The sequence below is a fragment of the Heptranchias perlo genome, chromosome 12 (genome assembly GCF_035084215.1).
Source record: "Heptranchias perlo isolate sHepPer1 chromosome 12, sHepPer1.hap1, whole genome shotgun sequence".
Classification (NCBI taxonomy): domain Eukaryota; kingdom Metazoa; phylum Chordata; class Chondrichthyes; order Hexanchiformes; family Hexanchidae; genus Heptranchias; species Heptranchias perlo.
In genome coordinates this window covers 57,989,981-58,016,857 of record NC_090336.1, presented here as the reverse complement: position 1 = coordinate 58,016,857, position 26,877 = coordinate 57,989,981, and the positions used below count along the sequence as shown (strand labels likewise).

The following is a 26,877-nucleotide window of genomic DNA, read 5'->3' as shown; positions in this document are numbered from 1 at the left end:
GGTCTGTCACCTTTGAAGTCACTGCTCAGATATTCCCTGTGGAGAAATGGCGTAAATAGGTTTTGGGATCAATTAAAGGTTAGGTATTGTTGTTTGTCATTTCTAAATTGGCAACTGCCTGGCTCCCCTCCTCGTTACCGCTCCAAACTATCTCAAGGTCAGCAAAAAAAAATTTGCAGGGAACAACTGGGTTTATTTCTCTTTTAGAATACCTTTTTTTTGAGTTTATCCAGATGCGATTTATTGATTATATACAAAGTACAGCAGATGCTTCTCAAAATGTTTGCAGAGACACCAGCTGGTGGTGGTATGAGGTGGTGCATTTGGTAGAAAGAATAAGGAGGCCACATACTGCTTGGATAATAAGATTCTGAACGGGAGAGAGGAGCAAAGGGATCTAGGGGCACAGGTACACAAATCACTAAAAGTAGCGACACAGGTTAATAAGACCATAAAAAAGGCAAATCAAGCACTGGGGTTCATTTCCAGAGGGATAGAATTGAAAAGCAAACAAGTTAGGTTAAACTTGTATAGAACCTTGGTTAGACCACACTTGGAGTATTGTGCACAGTTCTGGTCTCCATATTATAGCAAGGATATAGAGGCATTGGAGAGGATGAAAAAAAGATTCACAAGGATTATACCAGAACTGAGAGGCTATCCTTTCAGGAATGGCTGAACAGGCTGGGACTCTTTTCTTTAGAAAAGAGAAGGCTGAGGGGTGACCTGATCGAGGTGTTTAAGATAATGATAGGGTTTGATAGGCTAGATGTATAGAAAATGTTTCCACTTGTGGGGAAGTCCAAAACTAGAGGTCATAAATATAAAATAGTCGCTAATAAATCCAATAGGGAAGTCAGGAGAAACTTCTTTACCCAAAGAGTGGAACGCACTACCACAAGGAGTAGTGGAGGCGAATAGCATAGATGCATTTAAGGGGAAGCTAGGTAAGCACCTAAGGGAGAAAGGAATGGAAGGGTATCCTGATAGGGTTAGATGAAATCGGGAGGGAGGAGGCTCGTGTGGAGCATAAACACGGCATAGACCAGTTGGGCCGAATGGCCTGTTTCTATGCTGTAGTTTCGATGTAACACAATGTAACTCGATGTAAGGGTGCCACAGTCAAGTTAACCTCCAGTTCTATTATCCTGTTGTACTGTACTTCAGGGTCATAGCCACGCTATGATTCTCTTCATGGCTGCCCAAAAGGTGCCATATAACATTTCAATAATGGTTTTAACAAAACCAGCTGCTAGAGATGGTCTTACATTAGTTTTCTTTCATATTTGCCAGCACAGTATCCACTGTGCATACTACCTATATATTATTAAAATTCTTGCCTAGGGTGTGCACTTCATTCCACAAACCTTACTTCACATTGTCACAATTTTTAGTCACACTCTTTTGTCAACATTTATCATTGTAAATGGCAATGTCAAAATTTCCCATTCAATTTTGCTAGTCAACTGACAGTTGTAGGCTTCGGCCACTTAGTGGCTCTGTGAAGCAAGTTTCTGAAGTCTTTCTTCCAACTCCATCACCATCTTGTATATTATGTATATAAACAATTCTATTCAGCAACTGACTATGAACAATGCCATGGGCAATATACTAATATAAATTGTACAGAAGGGATTAAAATATATTTCATTCTATCATTGTGTTCCTGTGGCGTGGGAGATGCTGAGTAGAGGCCAAGAACCGCCCACACACCTACTGGCTGGCTCAAACCAGTACTGGCAGAAGCATGAGAGCAAATTATCCACTGCCGCCTTGCGTGGCCTGGGAAGATAATATACAGATTCAATTTAAAAGAAACATGAAGCACACTTTCACCGCCACTCTATGGGTGAATAGTTCCCCTGTCGCATTAGCCATTTCTCTAAGCCTTCAAAATACACCGTCCTCTGTTGCTGTTAACAAAACAGCTTGGGGTGGGAAGGGCAACTATGAAGGGAAAAGAAAATGACAGCTACGAGATGGAAAAAAAAAATCAAACCAGAAAGATAAAAAGCTAAATAAAATGGCTGAAACTATAAAGGCAAGAATGTTTTGCATTTCACTCCACATTATCTGAACGTTATTAGGACTCTTTAGTAATAATAGTCGCTATAGGATAAGAAGAGAAAAGGTGTTTCTTGTTGCAACACATTAGCTGCTTCTCTCCCCCCCCCCCCCTCCCGCCCCACCTTCCACATTTTGTTAAATGCTTATATGGGAAACGGGGTTCAAATCCAACTTGATGAAGGTCTCCTTGTTCGACTGGCTGTAAGGATCCTAAGAGAAAGGATTTCGAGCAGATCCAACCAAGTCCGACAGCATGCCAATCCACATCGTATTGAGTCACCAGAGGTGAAATTCTTGGATGGACAAAAGCGGAGGCATTTGCCAAGAATGTTTTCATTATTCAAGAACCACAAAACCGAGTTATACCCTGCAGCTAAGCTGTGCTGCGCCTAATTGCGAATGCTTGAAATGAACACTAACCGCAAAGAAATTAATGAAATAATGTTTGGCTCCCTAACAATGACATCTTTCACAAGATAATTATAGACGAGGAGGGACAGTTTGGCCCAATCTTATACATCCATCTTGAATGACCCTAAAGTCACCCCATTGCATTTTGAAACAACAAAATAAAATAAAATGAAAATTCTTACATCTTGCAGGTTAACCATTTCTTCCATAAAACACAATCTAGACACGAGTGAAGTAATATTTTGTAGCTAGCGCCATACACAAGGTAGGTTGAATTGGCCCTGTTTTTTGTAGAAACATATTGATTGCATAAAATCCTGCACTGGAGTGTTGCTTAGATTTTCAGTTAACAAAATAAGTATCATGTTCTCCGTGCAGTGCTGGTATACTGTTCCATTGTTGTATTGTGGCAGTACTGACCTTTTTATTTATTCGTTCATGGGATGTGGGCGTCGCTGGTGAGCCAGCATTTATTGCCCAACCCTAATTGCCCTGCAGAAGGTGGTGGTGAGCCGCCTTCTTGAACTGCTGCAGTCCGTGTGGTGAAGGTTCTCCCACAGTGCTGTTAGGAAGGGAGTTCCAGGATTTTGACCCAGCGACGATGAAGGAACGGCGATATATTTCCAAGTCGGGATGGTGTGTGATTTGGAGGGGAACGTGCAGGTGGTATTGTTCCCATGTGCCTGCTGCTCTTGTCCTTCTAGGTGGTAGAGGTCGTGGGTTTGGGAGGTGCTGTCGAAGAAGCCTTGGCGAGTTGCTGCAGTGCATCCTGTTGATGGTACACACTACAGCCACTGTGCGCCGGTGGTGAAGGGAGTGAATGTTTAGGGTGGTGGATGGGGTGCCAATCAAGCGGGCTGCTTTGTCCTGGATGGTGTCGAGCTTCTTGGGTGTTGTTGGAGCTGCACTCATCCAGGCAAGTGGAGAGTATTCCATCACACTCCTGACCTGTGCCTTGTAAATGGTGGAAAGGCTTTGGGGAGTCAGGAGGTGAGTCACTCACCGCAGAATACCCAGCCTCTGACCTGCTCTTGTAGCCACAGTATTTATATGGCTGGTCCAGTTAAGTTTCTGGTCAATGGTGACCCCCACGATGTTGATGGTGGGGGATTTGGCGATGGTAATGCCGTTGAATGTCAAGGGGAGGTGGTTAGACTCTCTCTTGTTGGAGATGGTCATTGCCTGGCACTTATCTGGCACGAATGTTACTTGCCACATATCAGCCCAAGCCTGGATGTTGTCCAGGTCATGCTGCATGCGGGCTCGGACTGCTTCATTATCTGAGGGGTTGCGAATGGAACTGAACACTGTGCAATCATCAGCGAACATCCCCATTTCTGACCTTATGATGGAGGGAAGGTCATTGATGAAGCAGCTGAAGACGGTTGGGGCTAGGACACTGCCCTGAGGAACTCCTGCAGCAATGTCCTGGGGCTGAGATGATTGGCCTCCAACAACCACTGCCATCCTCCTTTGTGCCAGGTATGACTCCAGCCACTGGAGAGTTTTCCCCCTGATTCCCATTGACTTCAATTTTACTTGGGCTCCTCTTAAAGCATTAGGTAAAAAAAACTAGTAATTTCCTTTATATGACAAGTCAGAAATCTTCGTTGCCAAACAAATAGAGCACCACAACCATAGAATCATAGAAATTTGCGGCACAGAAGGAGGCCATTCAACCCATCATGTTTGTGTCAACCGAAAGAGAGCTATCCAGCCTAATCCCACTTTCCAGCTCTTGGTCCGTAGCCTTGTAGGTTGCGGCACTTCAAGTACATATCCAAGTATTTTTTGAATACGATAAGGGTTTTTGCCTCCACCACCCTTTCAGGCAGTGAGTTCCAGACTCCCACCACCCTCTGGGTGAAAACATTTCTCCTCAACTCCTCGCTAATCTTTCTGCCAATTACTTTAAATCTATGCCCCCTGGTTATTGACCTCTCTGCTTAGGGAAATAGATCCTCTCTATCCACTCTATCTAGGCGCCACATAATTTTATATCCCTCAATTAAATCTCCCCTCAGCCTTCTCTGTTCCAAAGAAAACAACCCCAGACTATCCAATCTTTCCTCAAAACTAAGATTCTGCAGTCCTGGCAACATCCTTGTAAATCTCCTCTGTACCCTCTCTAGTGCAATCACATCTTTCCTGTAATGTGGTGACCAGAACCATTTAAATTAGAACAACTGTATTAAAATATGACAATGGAAAGTCCCAACTAAAATAGTGATGTACTGCTATTACTGCACTGTGACTGACAGACAGGAGAGTATGGCAAAGAAGGCCAATGAGATCAAGAGAAATGACGAAGACTAGGATAGTACGAATACCTGACAGAGCTACGGTACAAACTACAGACCCAATTAGCACAAAGAACTTCAAACTTTTGCAATAATAATCACCACAAAGTAAGTTCAGATATAATAGCAAAAGTTGCATTATACTGCTTGCTCTTAAAATTAAGCAAATAACCATCGAGTGAAGTCCAGTAAGGTCACCAACCTTACTTCAACAGCATCTCCCAACCCAAGCCTTCTACCATCGAGAAGGACAACAGGAGCAATATTGTGGGAACACCATCACCTCCAGGTTCCTCTCCAGGTATCACACCATCCTGACTTGGGACATATATCACCATTCCCTGATCATAGTGGGGCAAAATCTTGGAATTCCTTGCCAAGAACATCACTACAAGGATGGTAGTGATTCAAGGAGGCTCACCCCACTAACACAGTGCAATCAGGGATGGGCAATATAAATGTGGTCTTGCCAACGTCATACATATCCCAAAGACAAATTTTTAAAGAACGAATGTGTCTATTTTCTGTTGAACCCAAATCCACAAAGATTATTTTAGCCATATCTTGACTTAAATGACACAGATTTTGACATTCTCGCACTGGGCAGAAAATCACAGAACGGACATGATTGTTGCATGTCACTTCTATAAAAGCTGTTCTTCCAGTTTTGGGTGCTAGAGTTGTTTCATCTTTTGTATGTTATGTAATTAGGTTATGTTATGTAATTTTTGTTTATTCGTTCACGGGATGTGGGCGCGCTGGCAAGGCCATAATTTGTTGCCCATCCCTAATTGCCCTTGAGAAGGTGGTGGTGAGCCGCCTTCATGAACCACTGCAGTCCCTGTGGTGAAGGTTCTCCCACAGTGCTGTTAGGTAAGGAGGTCCAGGATTTTGACCCAGTGACGACGAAGGATTTGGACTCAGGAATCGAAAGTACAATTTCAAAATTTATGGACGACACCAGATTGGGGGGTATAGTTAATACTGAGGAGGACTCCAACAAAATTCAAGAAGACATTAATAAACTTGCAGAATGGGCATGTAACTGGCAAATGAATTTCAACATAGACAAGTGTGAGGTGGTGCATTTTGGTACGAAGAATAAGGAGGCCACATACTCTTTGGAAAATAAGAGTCTAAATGGGGTAGAGGAGCACAGGGATCTAGGGGGACAGGTACACAAATCATTAAAAGTAGCGACGCAGGCTAATAAGGCCATAAAAAAGGCAAACCAAGCACTGGGGTTCATTTCTAGAGGGATAGAATTGAAAAGCAAAAAAGTTATGTTAAACCTGTATAGAACTTTGGCTAGTCCACACTTGGGGTATTGTGCACAGTTCAGGTCTCATTATAGAAAGGATATAAAGGCATTGGAGAGGGTGCAAAAAAGATTCATGAACATGATACCAGAACTGAGAGGATATCCTTATCAGGAAAGGCTGAACAGGCTGGGGCTCTTTTCTCTACAAAAGAGAAGGCTGAGGGGTGACCTGAAAGAGGTCTTTAAGATTATGAAAGGGTTTGATAGGGTAGACGTAAGTCATTTTAAAAAAGCAAACAAAGCACGGGTTCATTTCTAGAGAATAGAATTGAAAAGCAGAGAAGTTATGTTAAACTTGTATAGAACCTTGGTTACATTACATAGAATTACATAGAATGTACAACACAGAAACAGGCCATTCGGCCCAACAGGTCCATGCCGGTGTTTGTGCTCCACACGTCCTTTCTCCCTCCTTATTTCATAGAGGCACTGGAGAAGGTGCAAAAAAGATTTACTAGGATGATACCAGAACTGAGAGGTTATACCTATCAGGAAAGGTTGAACAGGTTGGGGCTCTTTTCTCTACAAAAGAGAAGGATGAGGAGTGAGTGACCTGATAGAGGTCTTTAAAATTATGAAAGGGTTTGATAGGGTAGACCTAAAGAAGATGTTTCCACTTGCAGGGAAGTCCAGAACTAGGGGCCATTAATATAAGATAGTCACTAATAAATCCAATAAGGAATTCAGGAGAAACTTCTTCACCCTGAGAGTGGTTAGAATGTGGAACTTGCTACCACAAGGAGTAGTTGAGGTGAATAGCATAGATGCCATTAATGGGCAGCTAGATTAACACATGTGGGTGAAAGGAATAGAAGGTTATGCTGATAGCAATTAAATGAAAGGGGGTGGGAGGAGTCTTGTGTGGAGCATACACACTGGCATGGACCAGTTGGGCTTAATGGCCTGTTTCTGTGCTGTACATTCTATGTAATTCTATGCGTCAGTTATGGCTCAGTGGTAGCATACAACCATAGAAAAGATACAGCACAGAAGGGGCCATTCGGCCCATCGTGTCTGCGCCAGCTTGGAGAACAACCAGGTGCCCATTCTAATCCCACCTTCCAGCACCAGGTCGATAGCTCTGCAGCTTACAGCACTTTAGGTGCAGTCCAGGTACTCTTTAAAAGAGTTGAGGGTCCCTGCCTCTACCACCAATTTGGGCAGTGAATTCCATACACCCACCACCCTCTGGGTAAAAAGGTTTTTCCTCATGTCCCTTCTAATCCTTCCGTCAATAAGCTTAAATCTATGTCCTCTAGTTCTTGAACTCTCTGCTAGGGGAAACAGGTACTTCCTGTCTACTCTATCTAGGCCACTCATAATTTTGTACACCTCAATCAAGTCTCCCCTCAGCCTCCCCTGCTCTAAGGAAAACAACCCCAGCCTATCCAATCTCTCCTTGTAGCTGCAATTTTCAAGCCCTGGCAACATTCTTGTAAATCTTCTCTGCACTCTCTCCAGAGCAATTACATCCTTCCTGTAATGTGGTGACCAGAACTGCGCACAATACTCCAGTTGTGGCCTGACCAGCGTTTTATACAGTTCCATCATTACATCCCTGCTTTTGTATTCTATACCGGCTAATAGCTTTCTTCACAACCTTATTTACCTGTACTGCCACCTTCAGGTACCTGTGCACATGCACTCCAAGGTCTCTCACTTCCTCGACCCCTCTCAATATATTCCTGTTTACTGCATATTCCCTTTTACTATTTGCCCTCCCTAAGTACATTACCTCACACTTCTCCGGGTTGAACTCCATTTGCCACTTTTCTGTCCACGCCACCAACCCATTGATATCTTCTTGGAGTCTACAGCTATCCTCTTCACTACCAACTACACGGCCAATTTTTGTGTCGCCTGCAAATTTGCCAATCATGCCCCCTACATCCAAGTCCAAATCATTAATATATACCACAAACAGCAAGGGACCCAACACTGAGCCCTGTGGCACACCACTGGAAACGGATTTCCAATCGTAAAGACATCCATTGACTTTTACCCTTTGTTTCCTGTTACTGAGCCCGTTTTGAATCCAATTCGCCACATTTCCCTGTATCCTATGGGCTTTTACCTTTCTGACCAGTCTGCCATGTGGGACCTTGTCAAATGCCTTACTAAAATCCATGTAGACAACATCCACTGCACTACCCTCATCGATCCTCCTTGTCACTTCCTCAAAGAATTCAATCAGATTTGTAAGCCATGATCTTCCCTGAACAAATCCATGCTGACTATCCCTGATTAAACCATGCCTTTCCAAGGGACAGTTTATCCTATCTCTCAGTATTGATTCTAATAGTTTGCCCACCACCGAGGTAAGACTGACCGGCCTATAATTGTTCGGCCTTTCCCTCGTACCCTTTTTAAACAATGGTACTATGTTTGCAGTCTTTCAGTCCTCCGGTACCTCCCCTGTATTTAGTGAGGATTGGAAAATGATCCTCAGAGCATCCACTATTTCCTCCCTGGCTTCCTTCAATAGCCTAGGAAACAGTCCATCCGGCCCTGGTGACTTATCAATTTTCAAGGATTCCAGTCCCTCTAGTACTTCCTCTCTTGTAATGTTTACCTTATCCAATATTTCACACCTCTCCTCTTTAACTACTACATCTAGATCATCCCTTTCCTTTATGAATACAGAGACAAAATATTCATTTAAAACCCTACCCACATCCTCTGCTTCTACACACAAGTTACCCTCATCATCCCTGATAGGTCCTACCTTTTCCTTAGCTATCCTCTTGTTCTTAATGTACTGATAAAACATCTTTGGGTTGTCTTTAATCTTACTAGCTAATATTTTTTTATGCCCTCTCTCTGCTTTCCTTATTTCCTTTTTTACGTCATCCCTGTACTTTCTATACTCCTCTAGGCTTTCTGCAGTATTTAGTTTTCTGTGACAGTCATAAGCTTTCTTTTTCTGCTTTATCTTGCCCCGTATACTTCTAGACAACCAGGGGGCTCTATAAATTTGGCAGTGCCACCCTTTTTCTTTGAGGGGACATGTCTGCATTGTACCCGTAGAATTTCACTTTTTAGTGCCTCCCACTGGCTTGCCACTGATTTCTCCTCAAGTAGTTGTGTCCAGTCCACTTCTGCCAAATCACCTCTTAGTTCTGTAAAATTTGCCTTCCCCCAATTTAAAACTTTTACTCCTGAGTTAACTCTGTCCTTTTGCATAATAATGCTAAAACTAACTGAATTGTGGTCACTCTCCCCAATATGGTCACCCACTATCACTTCACCCATTTGCCCATCTTCATTTCCCAGGACTAAATCTAGAATTGCATCACCTTTCGTTGGGATTGTCACGTACTGGCTAAAAAAGTTCTCCTGGACATCGATCAAGAATTTTGCGCCCTCTGTGCCCCTCACACTGTTTGAATCCCAGTTGATGTTAGGGTAGTTGAAGTCCCCTACTAATATTGCCCTCTTATTTTTGCACTCAGAAATTTGCCTACATATTTGATCTTCTATCTCCCTTTCGCTATTCGGGGGTCTATAGTACACTCCTAGTAGTGTGACTGCCCCTTTTTTATTTCTTAGCTCAACCCATATGGCCTCGATTAATGATCCATTTAGCATATCATCCCTTCTCACAACTGTAATTGATTCTTTAACCAATAATGCTACCCCCCTCCCGCCTCCTTTTTTATCACCCACTCTATCCCACCTGAAAACTCTATATCCAGGGATATTGAGCTGCCAATTTAAAAAAAAATTTTTTTTATTCGTTCACGGGATGTGGGCGTCGCTGGCAAGGCCGGCATTTATTGCCCATCCCTAATTGCCCTCGAGAAGGTGGTGGTGAGCCGCATTCTTGAACCGCTGCAGTCCGTGTGGTGACGGTTCTCCCACAGTGCTGTTAGGAAGGGAGTTCCAGGATTTTGACCCAGCGACAGTGAAGGAACGGCGATATATTTCCAAGTCGGGATGGTGTGTGACTTGGAGGGGAACGTGCAGGTGGTGTTGTTCCCATGCGCCTGCTGCCCTTGTCCTTCTAGGTGGTAGAGGTCGCGGGTTTGGGAGGTGCTGTCGAAGAAGCCTTGGCGAGTTGCTGCAGTGCATCCTGTGGATGGTGCACACTGCAGCCACAGTGCGCCGGTGGTGAAGGGAGTGAATGTTTAGGGTGGTGGATGGGGTGCCAATCAAGCGGGCTGCTTTATCTTGGATGGTGTCGAGCTTCTTGAGTGTTGTTGGAGCTGCACTCATCCAGGCAAGTGGAGAGTATTCCATCACACTCCTGACTTGTGCCTTGTAGATGGTGGAAAGGCTTTGGGGAGTCAGGAGGTGAGTCACTCGCCGCAGAATACCCAGCCTCTGACCTGCTCTCGTAGCCACAGTATTTATATGGCTGGTCCAGTTAAGTTTCTGGTCAATGGTGACCCCCAGGATGTTGATGGTGGGGGATTCGGCGATGGTAATGCCGTTGAATGTCAAGGGGAGGTGGTTAGACTCTCTCTTGTTGGAGATGGTCATTGCCTGGCACTTATCTGGCGCGAATGTTACTTGCCACTTATCAGCCCAAGCCTGGATGTTGTCCAGGTCTTGCTGCATGCAAGCTCGGACTGCTTCATTATCTGAGGGGTTGCGAATGGAACTGAACACTGTGCAGTCATCAGCGAACATCCCCATTTCTGACCTTATGATGGAGGGAAGGTCATTGATGAAGCAGCTGAAGATGGTTGGGCCTAGGACACTGCCCTGAGGAACTCCTGCAGCAATGCCTTGGGGCTGAGATGATTGGCCTCCAACAACCACTACCATTATCCCCCTCTTTAAGCCAGGTTTCCGTTATAGATACGCATTCATCTGGTCTATTCTCCTATTTCTGCTCTCGCTAGTACGTGGCACTGGGAGTAATCCTGAGATTACTACCTTAGAGGTCCTGCTTTTTAATTTATTTCCTAACTCCCTATATTCTGCTTGCAGGACCTCATCCCTTTTTTTAACCTATGTCATTGGTACTGATATGAACCACAATCTTTGGCTGTTCACCCTCCCCCTTCAGAATGACCTGCAGCCGCTCTGTGACATCCTTGACCCTAGCACCAGGGAGGCAACATACCATCCTGGAGTCACGTTTGCGGCTGCAGGAACGCCTATCTGTTCCCCTTATGATGGAATTCCCTATCACTATTGCTCTCCCATTCTTTTTCCTCCCCTCCTGTGCAGCAGAGTCACCCGTGGTGCCCGGAACCTGGCTCTTGCTACTTTCCCCCGATAAACCATCTCCCCCAACAATATCCAAAGCGGAATATCTGTTTGAGAGGGAGGTGGCCCCAGGGGACTCCTGCTCTACCTGCCTAGTCCTTTTACTCTGCCTGGCGGTCGCCCATTTCCTTTCTGCCTGTGTAATCTTTACCTGCAGTGTGACCACCTCACTGAACGTGCTATCCACGATAACCTCAGCATCGCGGATGCACCACAGTGAATCCACCCGCAGCTCCAGCTCCGAAATGTGGTTAGCCAGTAGCTGCAGCTGGACACACTTCCTGCACACATGGTCACCAAGGACACCGGTAGTGTCCATGACTTCCCACATAGTGCAGGAGGAGCATATAACAGGTGAGAGCTCTGCTGCCATGACTTGTCTTAGATTAAGCACGTTAGTTACTCCCTTTAAGGAGTTTACTCCTTTAAATTACTCTTAATTTAGAGAATGTTAACTACACTAGGGACCTTGATTCACTAAAAAACGCTACTTGCTATAACCAAATTAAGTTTAGTTTTTTTTTAAATTTAGTTTTATGCTATGTTATTTAGCCCATAGTCCTAAGAAAGAAGAAAACAGAAGAGATACTCACCACCAACCACCTACCTGCCTTACCTGTGATGTCACACTGTAGTTTTGTTTTGTTGTTGCTGTGACCTGCTCTCAGTACACTCCGCTCTGCTGTCTAAACAAATGCACCTCATCCCTTACTGCACCGAATGCCCTCACTCACCAAATTCCCAATTATAGACTCTGTCGAAACCAGACTCCATCGATAGCTGCTACTCCATGTTCCCTCACTCTCGCCTCTGAAGTAAGGAGGTTGTGGGTTCAAGTCCCACTCCAGAGACTTGTGTACAAAATCTTGGCTGACACTCTAGTGCAATACTGAGGGAGTGCTGCACTGTCTGAGGTGCCGTCTTTTGGATGTGATGATAAACATGATGCTCCGGCTGTCATGAGTTTGGGGCAGGCTTGATGGACGAGCTGGTCTTTTCCTGTCCATCACTTATGTTTGTTTGTAAACCAAGGCCCCTCTGCCCTCTCAGGTGGATGTAAAAGATTCCTTGACAATATTTGAAGAAGGGCAGGGGAGTTCTCCCCGGTGTCCTGACCAATATTTATCCCTCAACCCAACATCACTAAAAAAAGATTATCTGGTCATTATTGGGTCCTACATTACAATAGTGACTACACTTCAAAAGTACTTCATTGGCTGTAAAGCACTTTGAGATGTCATGAAGTTGGGAAAGGTGCTATATAAATGCAAGTTCTTTCTTCCTTTAGATCTTAAAATCCTCCATCTCATTGTCAGATTACTCTCAGTAATGAATGTGTTAATATGTTTGTACGAAATACCTGTCTGCTGTTTTGATGAATGAGGGTAACACCTTGGTCACATTTCTAATATTACACAGTACTATTTAAACCCCATCACCACCACGGAACTCCCAACTTTGCATAGAAGGTATCTTGATATTTTCCTGGTTTGAAGTTTACAGCACATTTCTTTACAGCTGAGCCTATAGCACAACTTTTGAATCAAACCTATAGAGATACATTTTGACTTTGCAATAATGTGAAACGGGTGATAGCGAATCGACAATCCCGTTTTACATCTCCCGATTTTTATTTACATTGTGCAATTAGTGTATTGACTTCAAAGTCAAAATCTATCACATGTGGTGTAAAGGCAGAAACTACAGTTCAAACTCCAGCCTCAGATGAAGCATTCAGTCTCTAATACCCGTGTTACAAACACTGAACATAACAGCGCTGTTACATAATGAGACACTATAGCGGAGTGAGCTATACAGTAAACATTTAATTTGATTTACAAAGCTAAGGTGTTTCCTTTCACATCCGGTAGCCTTTATTGTTTGATCCTGTTTTTGTGACAACACACCTGCAAGAACGTTAAACAAGTCTGCCTCCTTAATGTATTCGAGAGTTTCCCAACATCGCTCTGTGCTTGCATACGAAAGCTGACAGCAGGACATATTAAACACAGTAAAATTATATACTCTATTAATATTTAACTTAACTGCAAACACATCCTTTGTTATACAGTCGAAATTAACTTTTAAACCAAAAAGAGTATGAAAAATTGTGGTAAAAAGATTTTATTTTCGGAGTGTCAAAGATGTTTCCGACATACTTTAATTGACGGCTTAGATCCGTTGCACAGTACATATAGAAAACCGCAACAATGAAACAGTATTTTTCAACCCAGCTGTAATGTGTTTTCCCTTTCAGTGAAAATATAAAAATAATTTATACAATCAAATTACTTCAGGCAAAACTCGCAACAGAACCTTACAGGTCTCCTTTATCCTGTAGGAATTAAGATAATCTTTGTTATTTGCGACACTGTCATAGCAATGAGAACACCTCAAGCAAAAAAAAATCCCTTTGATCATACTGCACCTCTTCCAAATACATGAAACAGTGATTCTAGGTGTACATAAGCAAGGAATGGGGCAAACGCAATCACAGCTTTCACAAGAGATTCTTTGGGAAGAGTGGTAATAATAATAATAAAAGGCTGATCAATTTCAGAAACAAGTGCTTTAGACCAATCCTCAAGTTATAGCAGATGGACAATAGTTTATATGAAATAAAGTATTCTCTGGAGTTTCTCTATTTAATGTACAGTACAATCTCAATGAACAACAAGGTTTTTCATGGACAATCCAGAACTTGGATAACAGGAGTGCAATCTGCCAGCAAATCCAGTTGCCGGGTGACAATAGTCAGGGACCACTCAGCAGCCCTTAAATAGACCAGCTTTCCATTCCCTTTACAGTCGGCAGCTCTGTTCATACTGGCACTACGGTGGCTGCTGAAGAAGGTCGCTGGGAGTGAGCTTATGCCTTTAATGTTTACCTCTGTAGTTGGTGGAGAGAGCTCATTAGGGGGGGGGGGGGGTCCTGGGGAAGGTGGACCCGGGCAGATCAGCTAATAGATCAACCGTGCCAGCACCAGCCGATCTTGCCGGCGGGAAGAGGAGGGAGTGTTGTTGTGAAACCTCAGTTGTTTGCCAATTTCCATTCTCCAACGAAACCAGGCAATCAAGCTTCCACTGTACGTTAAGTCTAACCGAATACCCTTTTTAGACACCGGCTTCGTTCTTCTCGCGGTTTTTGTTATGCGTCTCGTCTTGCACTTTCTTCATCTCTAGTCCCTTCACCCAGGTGTATGCGAAGGAGCCGAAGAGGACCAGCAGGTTGCTTGTCCACCAGAGAAAGGTCTTGACCTCTTCGTAGTAAAACACTGCCAGAATAGTCTGTGCACATGCTTTGGCAGTACCGGAGACATTGTGGGTCAAGGGGCTGGTGTATTTGATCTGTAGCCCCGTAACGTACCCAATAGCAAACCCAAACACACCTCCCAAGGTCATCATACCCCAAAAACTACTGCTGCTCAGCTTGTCAAAGTAATACAGCGTTTTCAGTTCCCCAGTCAATACAATTAATGGAATAAACAGTATGCAAGCGTTGACGTTGTTGTAGTAGGTTAATCTCCAAATGCTGCCGTCAACAGCGGGAAGAACCTTCTTTGTGTATATGGCATTCAGGGATACACACGAACTGGCAAACACACCAAACATTACACCAGTCCAGGACAGACTGCCCGCTGCATCTTCCTGATTTAATCCCAGGCAAAAACCACCTGTGAGAAAGAAATGACAGAAACCATAAACAAGGGCAGGAAATTCTACATTTTTTTAAAAAAAGCGTATTATTAATATTCAGGAAGCATCCTTCTATTATTTAAAACTGCTAAAATTGGGCCGGAATATACTGGAGCGAGGCATCGACTTTTTCCTGCACCCTTCAGCTCAAATTTTTTTGTGCCCTGTAAGTTGCTGGAAGTGCGAGCTGCTATGGGGATATCTGGGACCTCAGTGAACAACGGGACCAACAGTGTATCTCCTTCACCAATGAAATTTAAGGATTGAGAAAGAAACAGAGGAAGGACTGAGGAGGAGAGTGAATTAGAGTCAAATCAGGTACAGAAAGAGAAATAAAGAGAGGGAAGGAAAGATTTGATTGAGAGAGAAAGGAAAAGTAAAAATATATATTTTTTTAAATTGACATTTTTAAAATCTACAACAATTCACTACCTGACGGAATGAGACTCCACACTTTTAATTTGTCACTTTGAGCCAGCGAGGTGTATTGGCAGTCATTAACAATTATCATGTCGTTAAAAAGGGTACTTACACTATTAATTACTAGACTTAACTTTTTGTGATGAGTTTAATGGGCAATTAATGTGCAAATGCAGCAACTTCATGAAAATCACAGGGCGGGTTAAGGGGCTGATGCCGTTTTCGCGAAGCTAATGGCAAATCGGCCAGCAACGTGTTCGCAATTCATGGGGTATCTCTTCCTCGCCGCAAGTTGCTGGCCGATTTGCACCTTAATAACAATGCGCGTCGCTCAGGCGCCGTTATTTTATCTGCAAGCTCCTGCCCATTTGTCTTTTTTAAAAAATGGTGTAGTTAACACAATAATGGATTCTTCAGCAAGTCACAGTCCTTCAAGCTTTGACTTGGATTCCCGGCAGTTAGTTTATATTAGTTAATTGTGCATATGGACTTTCAAAAGGCATTTGATAAAGTGCCTCATAATAGGCTTGTCAGCAAAATTGAAGCCCATGGAATAAAAGGGGCAGCAGCAGCATGGATACAAAATTGGCTAAGTGACAGGAAACAGAGTAGTAGTGGAGGAAGGTATAGCAGTGGTGTTCCCCAGGGGTCGGTACTAGGACCACTGCTTTTTTTGATATATATTAATGACTTGGACTTGGGTGTACAGGGCAAAATTTCAAAATTTGCAGATGACACAAAATTTGGAAGTGTAGTAAACAGTGAGAAGGACAGTAATAGACTACAAGAGGACAGGCTGGTGGAATGGCAGATGAAATTTAATGCAGAGAAGTGCAAAGTGAAACATTTTGGCAGGAAGAATGAGGAGAGGCAATATAAACTAAATGGTACAATTCTAAAGGGGGTGCAGGAACAAAGGGACTTGGGAGTATATGTGCACAAATCTTTGAAGGTGGCAGGACAGGTTGAGGAAGCAGTTAAAAAAAGCATACGGGATCCTGGGCTTTATAAATAGAGGCATAGGGTACAAAAGCAACTAAGTTATTTTGAACCTTTATAAAACACTGGTTTGGCCACAACTGGAGTATTGTGTCCAATTCTGGGCACCATACTTTAGGAAGGATGCACAGGCCTTAGAGAGGGTGCAGAAAAGGTTTACTAGAATGGTTCCAGGGATAGACTGGAGAAGCTGGGGTTGTTCTCCTTAGAGCAGAGAAGGTTAAGAGGAGATTTGATAGAAGTGTTCAAAATCATGAAGGGTTTAAATAAAGTCAATAAAGAGAAGCTGTTCCCATTGGCAGAAGGGTTGAGAACCAGAGGATACAGATTTAAGGTGATTGGCAAAAGAACCAAAAGGCGACATGAAGAAAAACATTTTTTTTTTTAAACACAGCGAGTAGTTATCATCTAGAATACACTACCTAACAAAGTGGTGGAAGCAGATTCAATTGTGGCTTTCAATTGGATAAATACTGGAAGGGAAAAAAATTGCAGGGCTATGGGGAAAGAGCGGGGGAATGGGACTAACTGGATTGCTCTTACAAAGAGCCTGCATGGGCTCGATGGGCCGAATAGCGTCCTTCTGTGCTGTAACCATTCTATGATTCTACTGACAAAAGTAATGGCTGGCAACTGGTCTGACACAACTCACAGGAAAAGAAGGGCTGACATTTCGTATGTAAGTATTTATGCTTGTTTAACCCTTACAGTCCCAAGAGTTCCAAGTAATTCTTTAACTGCTCACTGAAATCCAATGTTGACTCACCCACCAGTGAAGTAATTTTCTTGGTTTAATTCATCAAAACGCCTCATAATTTTGGACATCTCTATCAGGTCTTTTCTGAGCCTTCTTTTGAAGTAAAAAAGTCACCCGGTCTGATTGGGAGAGGGCATGGCTGAGGTACGAAATGAGTACTTTGCATCTGTCTTCACTAAAGAAGAGGATGCTGCCAATGTCACAGTAAAAGGAGGAGGTGGTCGAGAAATTGGATAGGATAAAAATAGATGAAGAGGAGGTTGGCAGCGTTCAAAGTAAAAAAGTCACCTGGTCCAGATGGGATGCATCCTAGATTGCTGAGAGAAGTATGGGTGGAAATTGCAGAGGCTCTGGCCCCAGTCTTCCAATCCTCCTTAGATATATGGAGTGGTGCCAGAGGACTGGAGAATTGCAAGTGTTACACCCCTGTTCAAAAACGGGGAGAGGGATAAACTCGGCAACTACAAGCCAGTCAGCTTAATATTGGTGCTGGGGAAACTTTTACTGACAATAATCCGGGACAAAATTAATTGCCACTTGGAAAAGTATGGGTTAATAAATGAAAGCCAGCACGGATTTGTTAAAGGCAAATTGTGTTTGACTAACTTAATTGTGTTCTTTGATGAAGTAACGGAGAGGGTTGATGAGGGTAGTGCCGTTGATGTGTATATTTCAAAAGGCATTTGATAAAGCACCACATAATAGACTTGTAAGCAAAATTAAAGCCCATGGGATTAATAGACAGTGGCTGTGTGGATACGAAATTGGCTGAGGGACAGATAACAGAGGTGAATGTTTTTTTTAAGATTGGAGGGAAGTATGCAGTGATGTTCGCCAAGGGTTGGTGTTTGGACCACTGCTGTTTGATATATATTAATGACATAATTTCAAAGTTTGCAGACGACACAAAACTCAAATGTAGTAAGTGAGGAGGTTAGTAACAGACTTCAGGAGGACATAGACAGACCTGTCAAATAGGCAGACACATGGCAGATGAAATTTAACGCAGAGAAGTGTGAAGTGATATATTTTGGTAGGAAGAATAAGGAGAGGCAATATAAGCTAAATGGTACAATTTAAAGGGAATAGAGAAACCTTTATAAAGCACTGGTTAGACCCTAGCTGGTGTATTACGATCAATTCTTTAGGAAGGATGTCAAGGCCTTAGAGGGTACAGAGGGGATTTACTAGAATGGTACCAGGGATGAGGGACTTCAGTTACGTGGAGGGACTAGATAAACTGGGGTTGTTCTCCTTCGAGCAGAAAAGGTTAAGGGGAGATTTTTTTTCAAAATCATGAAGGGTTTTGATAGAGTAAATAAGAAGAAACTGTTTCCAGTGGCAGAAGGGTCGGTAACCAAAGGACATGGATTTAAAGTAATTGGCAAAAGAACCAGAGGGGAGATGAGGACATTTTTTTAAAAAACGCAGATAGTTATTACGATCTGGAATGCACTGCCTGAAAGGGTAGTGGAAACAGATTCAATAGTAACTTTCAAAAGGGAATTGGATAAATACTTGATGGGGAAAAATTTGCAGGGCTATGGGGAAAGAACAGGGGAGTGGGACTAATTGGATAGCTCTTTCAAAGAGCCGGCACAGGCATGAAAGGCCGAATGGCCTCATTCTGTGCTGTATCATTCTATGATTCTTTGTTCTGGGGAAAACAGCCTCAGTTTCTCCTCATAACTAATGTCTCTCATTTCTAGCATCATCATAGTAAATCTCTTCTGTATCCTCTCAATAGCTTTGACACATTTTCTAAATTAGGGCACCCAAAACGGGACACAATATTCTCACTGCAACCTAACCGTTTATTGGTATAGGTTTCTTATATTAACTCTTTGCTTTTGTTACGGAATGTCTCTATTTATCAAACTTAGAATCCCATACAATTTTTTATTTTTAAAAACAGCTTTATCAACTTGTCTTTCCACTTTTAAAGATTTGTGTACCTAAAATTGCTAAATGTCTCTGCTCTTCGACTCCTTTTAAAGTTTTATCATTTAGTGCATATTTCCTCTCCTCATTCTTCCTCACAAAATGTATCATCTCACATAGCTCTACATTAAATTTCATTTCTAAAATCTGAGTATAGTATTTATTCTTCAATTCTAAGACAGGGGTTTAAAACTCTCCACATTAGTGGCTGCAGCTGCTCTTACATCTACCAAATCGGCAAATTAAATTTGTCCTTTAGTGAAATGACCCAAGTTTTGAGAAAAAAAGACCACAGTAGGAGCTCCAAGGCTGCTTGGAGCAGTGCCATTTATAACAAACTGAATGTTTACTACACAAGACTTAGGAACAGGAGTAGGCCATTCAGCTCCTTGAGCCTGTTTTGCCATACAATTAGATCAAGGCTGATCTGTATCTTAACTCCATTTACCCGCCTTGGTTACATATCCCTTAATAGCCTCACCTAACAACAGTGGAGTGAAGGAAATCGGGGATGCGCAGGAGGCCAGAATTGGAAGAGCGCAGAGTTCTCGGAGGGTTGCAGGGCTGGAAGAGGTTACAGAAATAGGGAGATACAAGACTGAATACAGAGCCGTGATACCAAATATAATGTAGAAATGACCCATATTTCTCCCAAAATTGTACGGCTTTTAAATGCAATGCTGGTGCTGCTATCTGGTTTACCTCCAAAGATCTATTGGCGAGAGAGTGATTGGACAGTAGTGCATCCAGTAACCTCCACTTTTTGGCAATGGGCTCCTGTTAATTGTTAAGACACAATACTACTTTGTCAGATCGTTAATCTGCATTGATAGCTTAGGACTTCCAAATGATATTAACATATGAGGATGAAGTTAGGTTTTCTCGCCTTTGTTCATATATGTTTTTTTTAATATAATAAATGCTGTGATAGAAAGAAAGAACTTACATTTATATAGCACCTTTCACATCCCCAATACACATTGGCTACACAGCCAATAAATTACTTTAGTAGTGGAGCTACTGTTGTTTTGTAGGTAAATGTGGTAAATTTGCCATATTCCACAAACAGCAATGAGATAATTGACCAGTTATTGTGTTTGGTTGGTATTGGCTGAGGGATTAATGTTGACCAGAACACTGGGAGAACGCCCATATCTTTGAATAGTGTCATGGGACCTTTCACATCCACTGAGCAAGTAGATGGGCCTTGATTTCACATCTCTTTCAACAATACAGCCCTCTCTCAATACTATACTTACAAGTCATTGTAGATTATGTGCTGAAGTCCTGCAGTAAGATCACAACCATCGGACACAGGTGAAACTCCAGCCACTGAGCAAAGCTGATAGTTTGACCAACTTTTACATTACGTTCAAAAAGTTTGAGATATTTAGTCTTGCAGCTAAATGTGGAGAGCATTAAATCATACCCATATTTACTTTTAAGTTCTGTTGTTTGCAAAAGATAACCATAAAACACACATTGTTATTTAGCTTGTAACATGTTCTACAACTGCTCAGGCCTGATGATTCGGAGGTCCTCAGGCTAAGGTTTCCTCCTCTGGGTTCATTAATGCCCAGTGACCACTGCATATTCAATGGTACCTCAGTAAAAGAGAAAAAGCGCTAGGAGTGGTAAAATTCATGCTATTTACAACTGTCATTCACCCTATTTGTTAAAACACACACAATTTCTATATACAAATAAGTATAGCGTAAAGTTGTAGAACCAGTCTGAGGTCATTCATGGATGAAAAAGTCCCAATTTTTCTCACTAGAATATTACTTTCTTTGGACTGCCCTCACTTGGTTCCACTCTTACCTATCCAGTTGTAGCTAGAGAATCTGCTGCAATAGCTTCTCTTCCCACCCCTGCACTGTTACCTCTGGAGTCCCTCCTTGGTCCCCTCCTATTTGTCATCTACATGCTGCCTCTCAGCAATATCATCAGAAAAAACAACAGCAGGTTCCACATATACACTGATGGTACCCAGCTCTACCCCTCCACTGCCTCTGTGACATGAGGCTGCTTGTCTAAACATTGGGAAGACCAAAGCCATTGTCTTTGGCCCCTAGCCGCTGATTCCATCCCCCTCCCTGACCACGGCCTCAGGCTGAACCAGATTGTTCGCAACTTTGCCATCCTATTTGACCCTGAGTTGAGTTTCCGACCCCATATTCTCTCCATCACAAACTGCCTATTTCCACCTCCGTGATCTCGCCCGTCTCTGCCCCTGCCTCCGCTCATCTGTTGCTGATATCCTCATCTATGCTTTTGTTACCTCCAGACTCGACCACTCCAATGCTCACCTGGCCGGCTTCCCATGTTCCACTCTCCATAAACTTGAGCTCAGCCAAAACTCTGCTGCCCATATCCTAACTCGCACCAAATCCCGTCACCCATCATCCCTGTGCTCACTGACCTACATAGGCTCCCGGTCTAGCAACGCCTCAATTTTAAAATTGTCATCCCTGTTTTCAAATCTCTTCATGGCCCCACCCCTCCCTATCTCTAACCTCCTCTAGCCCTACAACCCTCCCAAGATTTCGGTGCAACTCCTGTGCTGGCCTTTTGTGCATCCCCACACTGATGGCTGCGCTTTCAGCCGTTTAGGCCCTAAGCTCTGCAATTCCCTCCTAAACTTCTTCACCTCTCCACCTTTAATACTCTGCTTAAAACCTACCTCTTTGACTAATCATTTGGTCATCTGTCCTAATGTCTCCTTCTTTGGCTCGTGTCAATTTGTCTGATTACACTCCTATGAAGCGCCTAGGGACGTTTTACTAAGTTAAAGGCACTATATAAATGCAAGTTGTTGTTTGTTTACATCACATACCAAAATGATGAAAGCAATTATTAAATGTACACGTAAAAATTATCCTCTGTGCACCTGTGCAAATTATGCAATCACTACATGCACAGTGAAAAACACATTACCACAAAGCTGACAGTAAAACAGTCTTCATTACCTATAATGATACCACAACACAATATGGCATTGAACGAAGTGGTCTGTTTCAGTATCACATAGGACAGCAGGACGTTGAAGACAGTAGTCAGGGAACGCCCAATGTTGTAGAACGCCACCCCAACGTACTTGAGGCACAAATTGTTAAAAGTGATCATTCCGATAAAAACTATGGATAAAGGAAGAACCTCCCTGGAAATCTTCGGGTCGAACCCAATTGATGGAAATACAACCACGTTGGGGCACAGGACAGCCAGTAGATTCAATAGACAACAGAGTAGGACTGTGACAACACACTGGAAGAAAGTAACAAACAACGGCGCGTCCAACCTGAGATCGGGGCTGTCCAAAAGGTACTTGTTTAAGAAGACCATAGTGATCGATATGAACCAGTACAGAATCACCACACAGGCGATTTTTATCGCCTTCGTTATGAAAGATTCGGATTTGCCCAGCTCCAAGTTGGACAACGCCATTTTGAGGATATTCGATCGTTTCAACGGAGTCCTGTTCATGGTGTGCAACAGAAATGAATGTGATTAAAGACACAATTGCATGCAAGAATAAAACAAGTGTTAAAGAAGAAGAATTAAAATAAAATTTACCAATGCAAGAAACAAAAGGCAAACAATGAACACTGAGGAAATACCCGACAGCTGCAACTATCCCAGCGGAACAGATACAGCAGGCTCGCCGGCCTCGCGCACGCTGCATTTCCGGGTAACGTTCCATTCGATGTGTCAATTCCTCGGTCGCTTAGCGACCGGCGATCCAATGGGATTCCACGTTCCATCGCTGCTTCGGGAAGCTCAGCCTCAGAGGGCAGGGTGCACGTGATCTCCACATCACTTCAGTCAATGAAAAGAAAGACTTGCGTTTATATAGCGCCTTTCGCCACCTCAGTTCATCCCAAAACGCTTTATTTTTTTTAGTGTATTCACTGTTGTAATGTAGGAAACGCAGCAGACCATTTGTGCACAGCAAGTTCCCACAAACAGCAATGTGACAAGGACCGGATAATCTGTTTTAATGATGTTGGTTGAGTGATAAATATTGGCCAGGAGTTGCACTGGAGAACTCCCCTGGTTTTCTTCGAAATAGTGCCATGGGATCTTTTACGTCCACCTGAGAAGGCAGAAGGGGCCTCCATTTAAACGTCTCATCGGAAAGACGGCACCTCCGACAGTGCAGTACCCCCTCAGTACAGCACTAGAGTCTCTGCTCACTCTTCTATTAAGCGCGCCACACTGTTTACATTGAACGCAAGTGATTCAGCAACTGATGCAAATATTTTTATTTGACAAAAATGTTTGGGAATTTCACGTGATTTCCCAATACAACTTTTAGCTTTAGGTTCAATAGTGCTTGGTAGTGGAGATGGACACAAGAATTCCATACTTGACATTGCAGCCAAGAGGATATGAAAAGGCTGGGAGCAGCGCACTCCAACTATCTCAAATCGATTTTGAAAATCAGCTGGGCACAGCAGCGGGGTGAATAGAAGGATGGAGCCATCAAAATGTAGATTAACCACTTGAAAGATGTAGATTATTATAACATCTTATTAGTTTGGAGGGATGTGAATGGAAGAACAACTTGCATTTATATAACACCCTTCGCATCCTCAGAACGCCCCAAAGCACTTCACAACCAATTAATTATTTTTGAAGTGCAGTTTACTGTTGCCAGGCAGCCAATTTGCTCATTGCAATGTCCCAGGAGATGGATGATCAGATAATCTGTTTTAGAGGTGGTGGTTGAGGGATAAATGTTGGCCAAGGCATCTGTTCTTCTCGGAATAGTGGCATGGGATCTTCTACATTCAACTGAACAAGCAGATGGGTGCAAAAGCACTCCCTCAGTATTGCACAAAGTGTCTGATTAGGTTATGCGTTTAATGCTGTGGATTTCCAACCAGTCTGAAATTATCGTTTTATTGGAATTGTAATTAAATTAGCAGCCAGTAATGACTATATTGATCAAACACCATCAAGTTATTAATTGGAATTTCAGAAAAATATCCATCCATCTTTATCTAAATATATATCTTTAATACTAATGGATCTCTTGTGGCATTGCTCATGGTAAATTGGAGGATGCGTTGTTTATAAGGACAGGAGTATTAGATTATGTGACACATCATGTATTATTCTGTTGCTAAGGTGGAGCTGTGTCCCTTTAAGGCCACAATGTCTAACTGCTGTAGATGAACTAGAGAATGATTGTTTCTCTGGAACTGGTAGCTGTTTGCAAATCCCTGGTTCCTTCTCAAAGTTAGTAAAACAGCAGGAAATGGCTGCATTTCTTTCTTTTTTGTAACACTAGCAGATCTGTGGCATTGATCATGGTGAGTCAGAAAATAGCAACAGGAATGCTTCAATAGGAGGCATTTGTGCCATGTTAGGCATGACAGGGCTGCTGAATAAATTAACAGTGCAGTGTTGGAGTTTGGCAGTGTAGAGAGCGGGAACCTGAGGTTTGACAGAACTGGGGATGGAATGTTTGGTTTGACTCATTGGTCAATTCCTGGTGTCTTTCAGTAGTGAGGGGAGGGGGAGGGCATGGGCCTGACAGCAGTAGGAAGAGAGGGAGGCATCTGTCAGCACTGATTTGTAATTTTCTAAGAGATCTCCGCAAACAGCACATGTTTGCATTGACATTTTTGTATTTGTTTCTCTCTATCTGCCTGTCTCTATGTGTGTGTGTCTCTCTCTGTGTCTCTGTCCAACTCTCTGTCCCTATGTATTTTTTCTGTCTGTCCCTTTCATAGCTGTCACTAATTAGAATCCTTACTTTTTCTAATTATAAACAAAACACAAGTGATGATAATCAGGTCCTTTCTGTTTGCACAAGAAGCTTTTAAAATTCAGTACATTTTTTTGAGACTCAAATTAGGATAAGGGAAGGCACCATCTGTTTCTATCTATGTTCCTCTGTCTATGTCTCTGCCTGTCTCACAGCTTCAAAATTAAGGCTCATGGAATTAAAGGGACAGTGGCAACGTGGATACAAAATTGTCTAAGGGACAGAAAGCAGAGAGTAGTGGTGAATGGTTGTTTTTCAGACTGGAGGGAAGTATATAATGGTGTACCCCAGGGGTTAGTATTAGGACCACTGCTCTTTTTGATATATATTAATGACCTGGACTTGAGTATAGAGGGTATAATTTCAAAGTTTGCAGATGACACGAAACTCAGAAATGTAGTAAACAATGTGAAGGATAGTAACAGACCTTATGAGGTATTAGATAGACTGGTGAAATGGGCAGACACATGGCAGATGAAATTTAATGTGGAGAAGTGTGAAGTGATTCATTTTCGTAGGAAGAATGAGGAGAGGAAATATAAACTAAAAGATATAGTTTTAAAGTGAGTCCAAGAACAGAGAAACCTTGGGGTGTATGTACACAAATCTTTGAAGGTGGCAGGACAAGTTGAGAAGGCTGTTCAAAAAACATATGGGATCCTGGGCTTTATTAATAGAGGCATGGGGTACAAAGGCAAGGAAGTTATGCTAAACCTTTATAAAACACTGGTTAGACCTCAGCTGGAATATTGTGTTCATTTCTGGGCACCACACTTTGGGAAGGATGTCAAGATCTTAGAGAGGATGCAGGAGAGATTTACTAGAATGGTACTAGGGATGTGGGACTTCATTTACATGGAGAGACTGGAGAAGCTGGGGTTGTTCTTCTTAGAACAGAGTAGGTTAAGGGGAGATTTGCTGGAGGTGTTCAAAATCATGAATGGTTTTGATTGAGTAAATAAGGAGACACTATTTCCAGTGGCAGAAGGGTTGGTAACCAGAGGACACAGATTTAAGATGATCGGCAAAAGAGCCAGAGGCGACATGAGGAAACATTTTTTTACGCAGCAAGTTGTTATGATCTGGAATGCACTGCCTGAAAGGGCGGTGGAAGCAGATTCAATAATAACTTTCAAAGGAGAATTAGATAAATACTGGAAGGGAAAACATTTACAGGACTGTGGGGAAAGAGCAGGGGAGTGGGACTAATTGGATAGCTCTTTCAAAGAGCCGGCACAAGCACGATGGGCCAAATGTCCTCCTCCTGTGTTGTACCTACGATGATACTATGATATGATACGCTTTTGAAGTTAACAGAATGTTTATTAAGAAAGAAAGAAAGACTTGCATTTCTATAGTTTGAACATAAACAACAGCTACGACAGGTATGTCAGTGCAATCTGTCATATTTGAAATGGATCTTTTAATTTCTCTCCATCAATCACGTAGTCTTTCTGTTTAAAAAAAAACGCTCAATATAAACTTTACCTGAATAAATATTTGAAATTTGCCTTCAAATTATTTTGAAAAATAACCAAAAGCATATTGTTAGAGGCTGAAGTAGGGCTAACTAAATGCTACTGTTACACTGTGGTAAATTGTGCATCATGCTCAGACTGCAGGATCTATGTTCAGGTGACAGAATCACAGCTCTGTAATAACAAATCAACTGCAAACCCAGCTTTTTGGGCGAGATTGAGGCCTTATCAAATAAAAACCTTAATAAAGATATTGATATACACAAAAGACAATTCATTTGGATGATTTCATTGTGTTATTGTCAAATATGCATTTTTGATGTTTTTATTTTGTTTAAAAACATTATTTTGCACATTAGAAATTTCAGTCAATGAGATAAAAATATTGGCCAAATTTTCTTCAAAAATTATTCAGTGGTTCATTTTTCTCCTTTTTTTAATTGGTGGATTCTCCTAACTGGCCATTGAGAATGTGAAAGTGTGACAACTGGATGTAAG

The 26,877-nt window shown here is 42.5% G+C and overlaps 1 protein-coding gene across 2 annotated transcripts; it reads right to left on the bottom strand.

Moving 5' to 3' along the window:
* Positions 1-13,424: 13,424 nt before the first annotated feature.
* slc35c1 (solute carrier family 35 member C1) lies at positions 13,425-22,786 on the bottom strand. 2 transcript variants are annotated; one of them, XM_067993553.1, is made up of 3 exons: positions 22,702-22,786; positions 22,098-22,603; positions 13,425-14,989 (listed from the first exon to the last, which is right to left on the bottom strand). In XM_067993553.1, exons 2-3 carry the CDS (start codon positions 22,570-22,572, stop codon positions 14,430-14,432), a joined length of 1,035 nt encoding a protein of 344 aa, XP_067849654.1. In that variant the 5' UTR covers positions 22,573-22,603; positions 22,702-22,786; the 3' UTR covers positions 13,425-14,429. The 2 variants fall into 2 exon arrangements, with proteins under 2 accessions (XP_067849654.1, XP_067849653.1); XM_067993552.1 differs by lacking the exon at positions 22,702-22,786 and having other exon boundaries at positions 22,098-22,611.
* Positions 22,787-26,877: the final 4,091 nt, after the last annotated feature.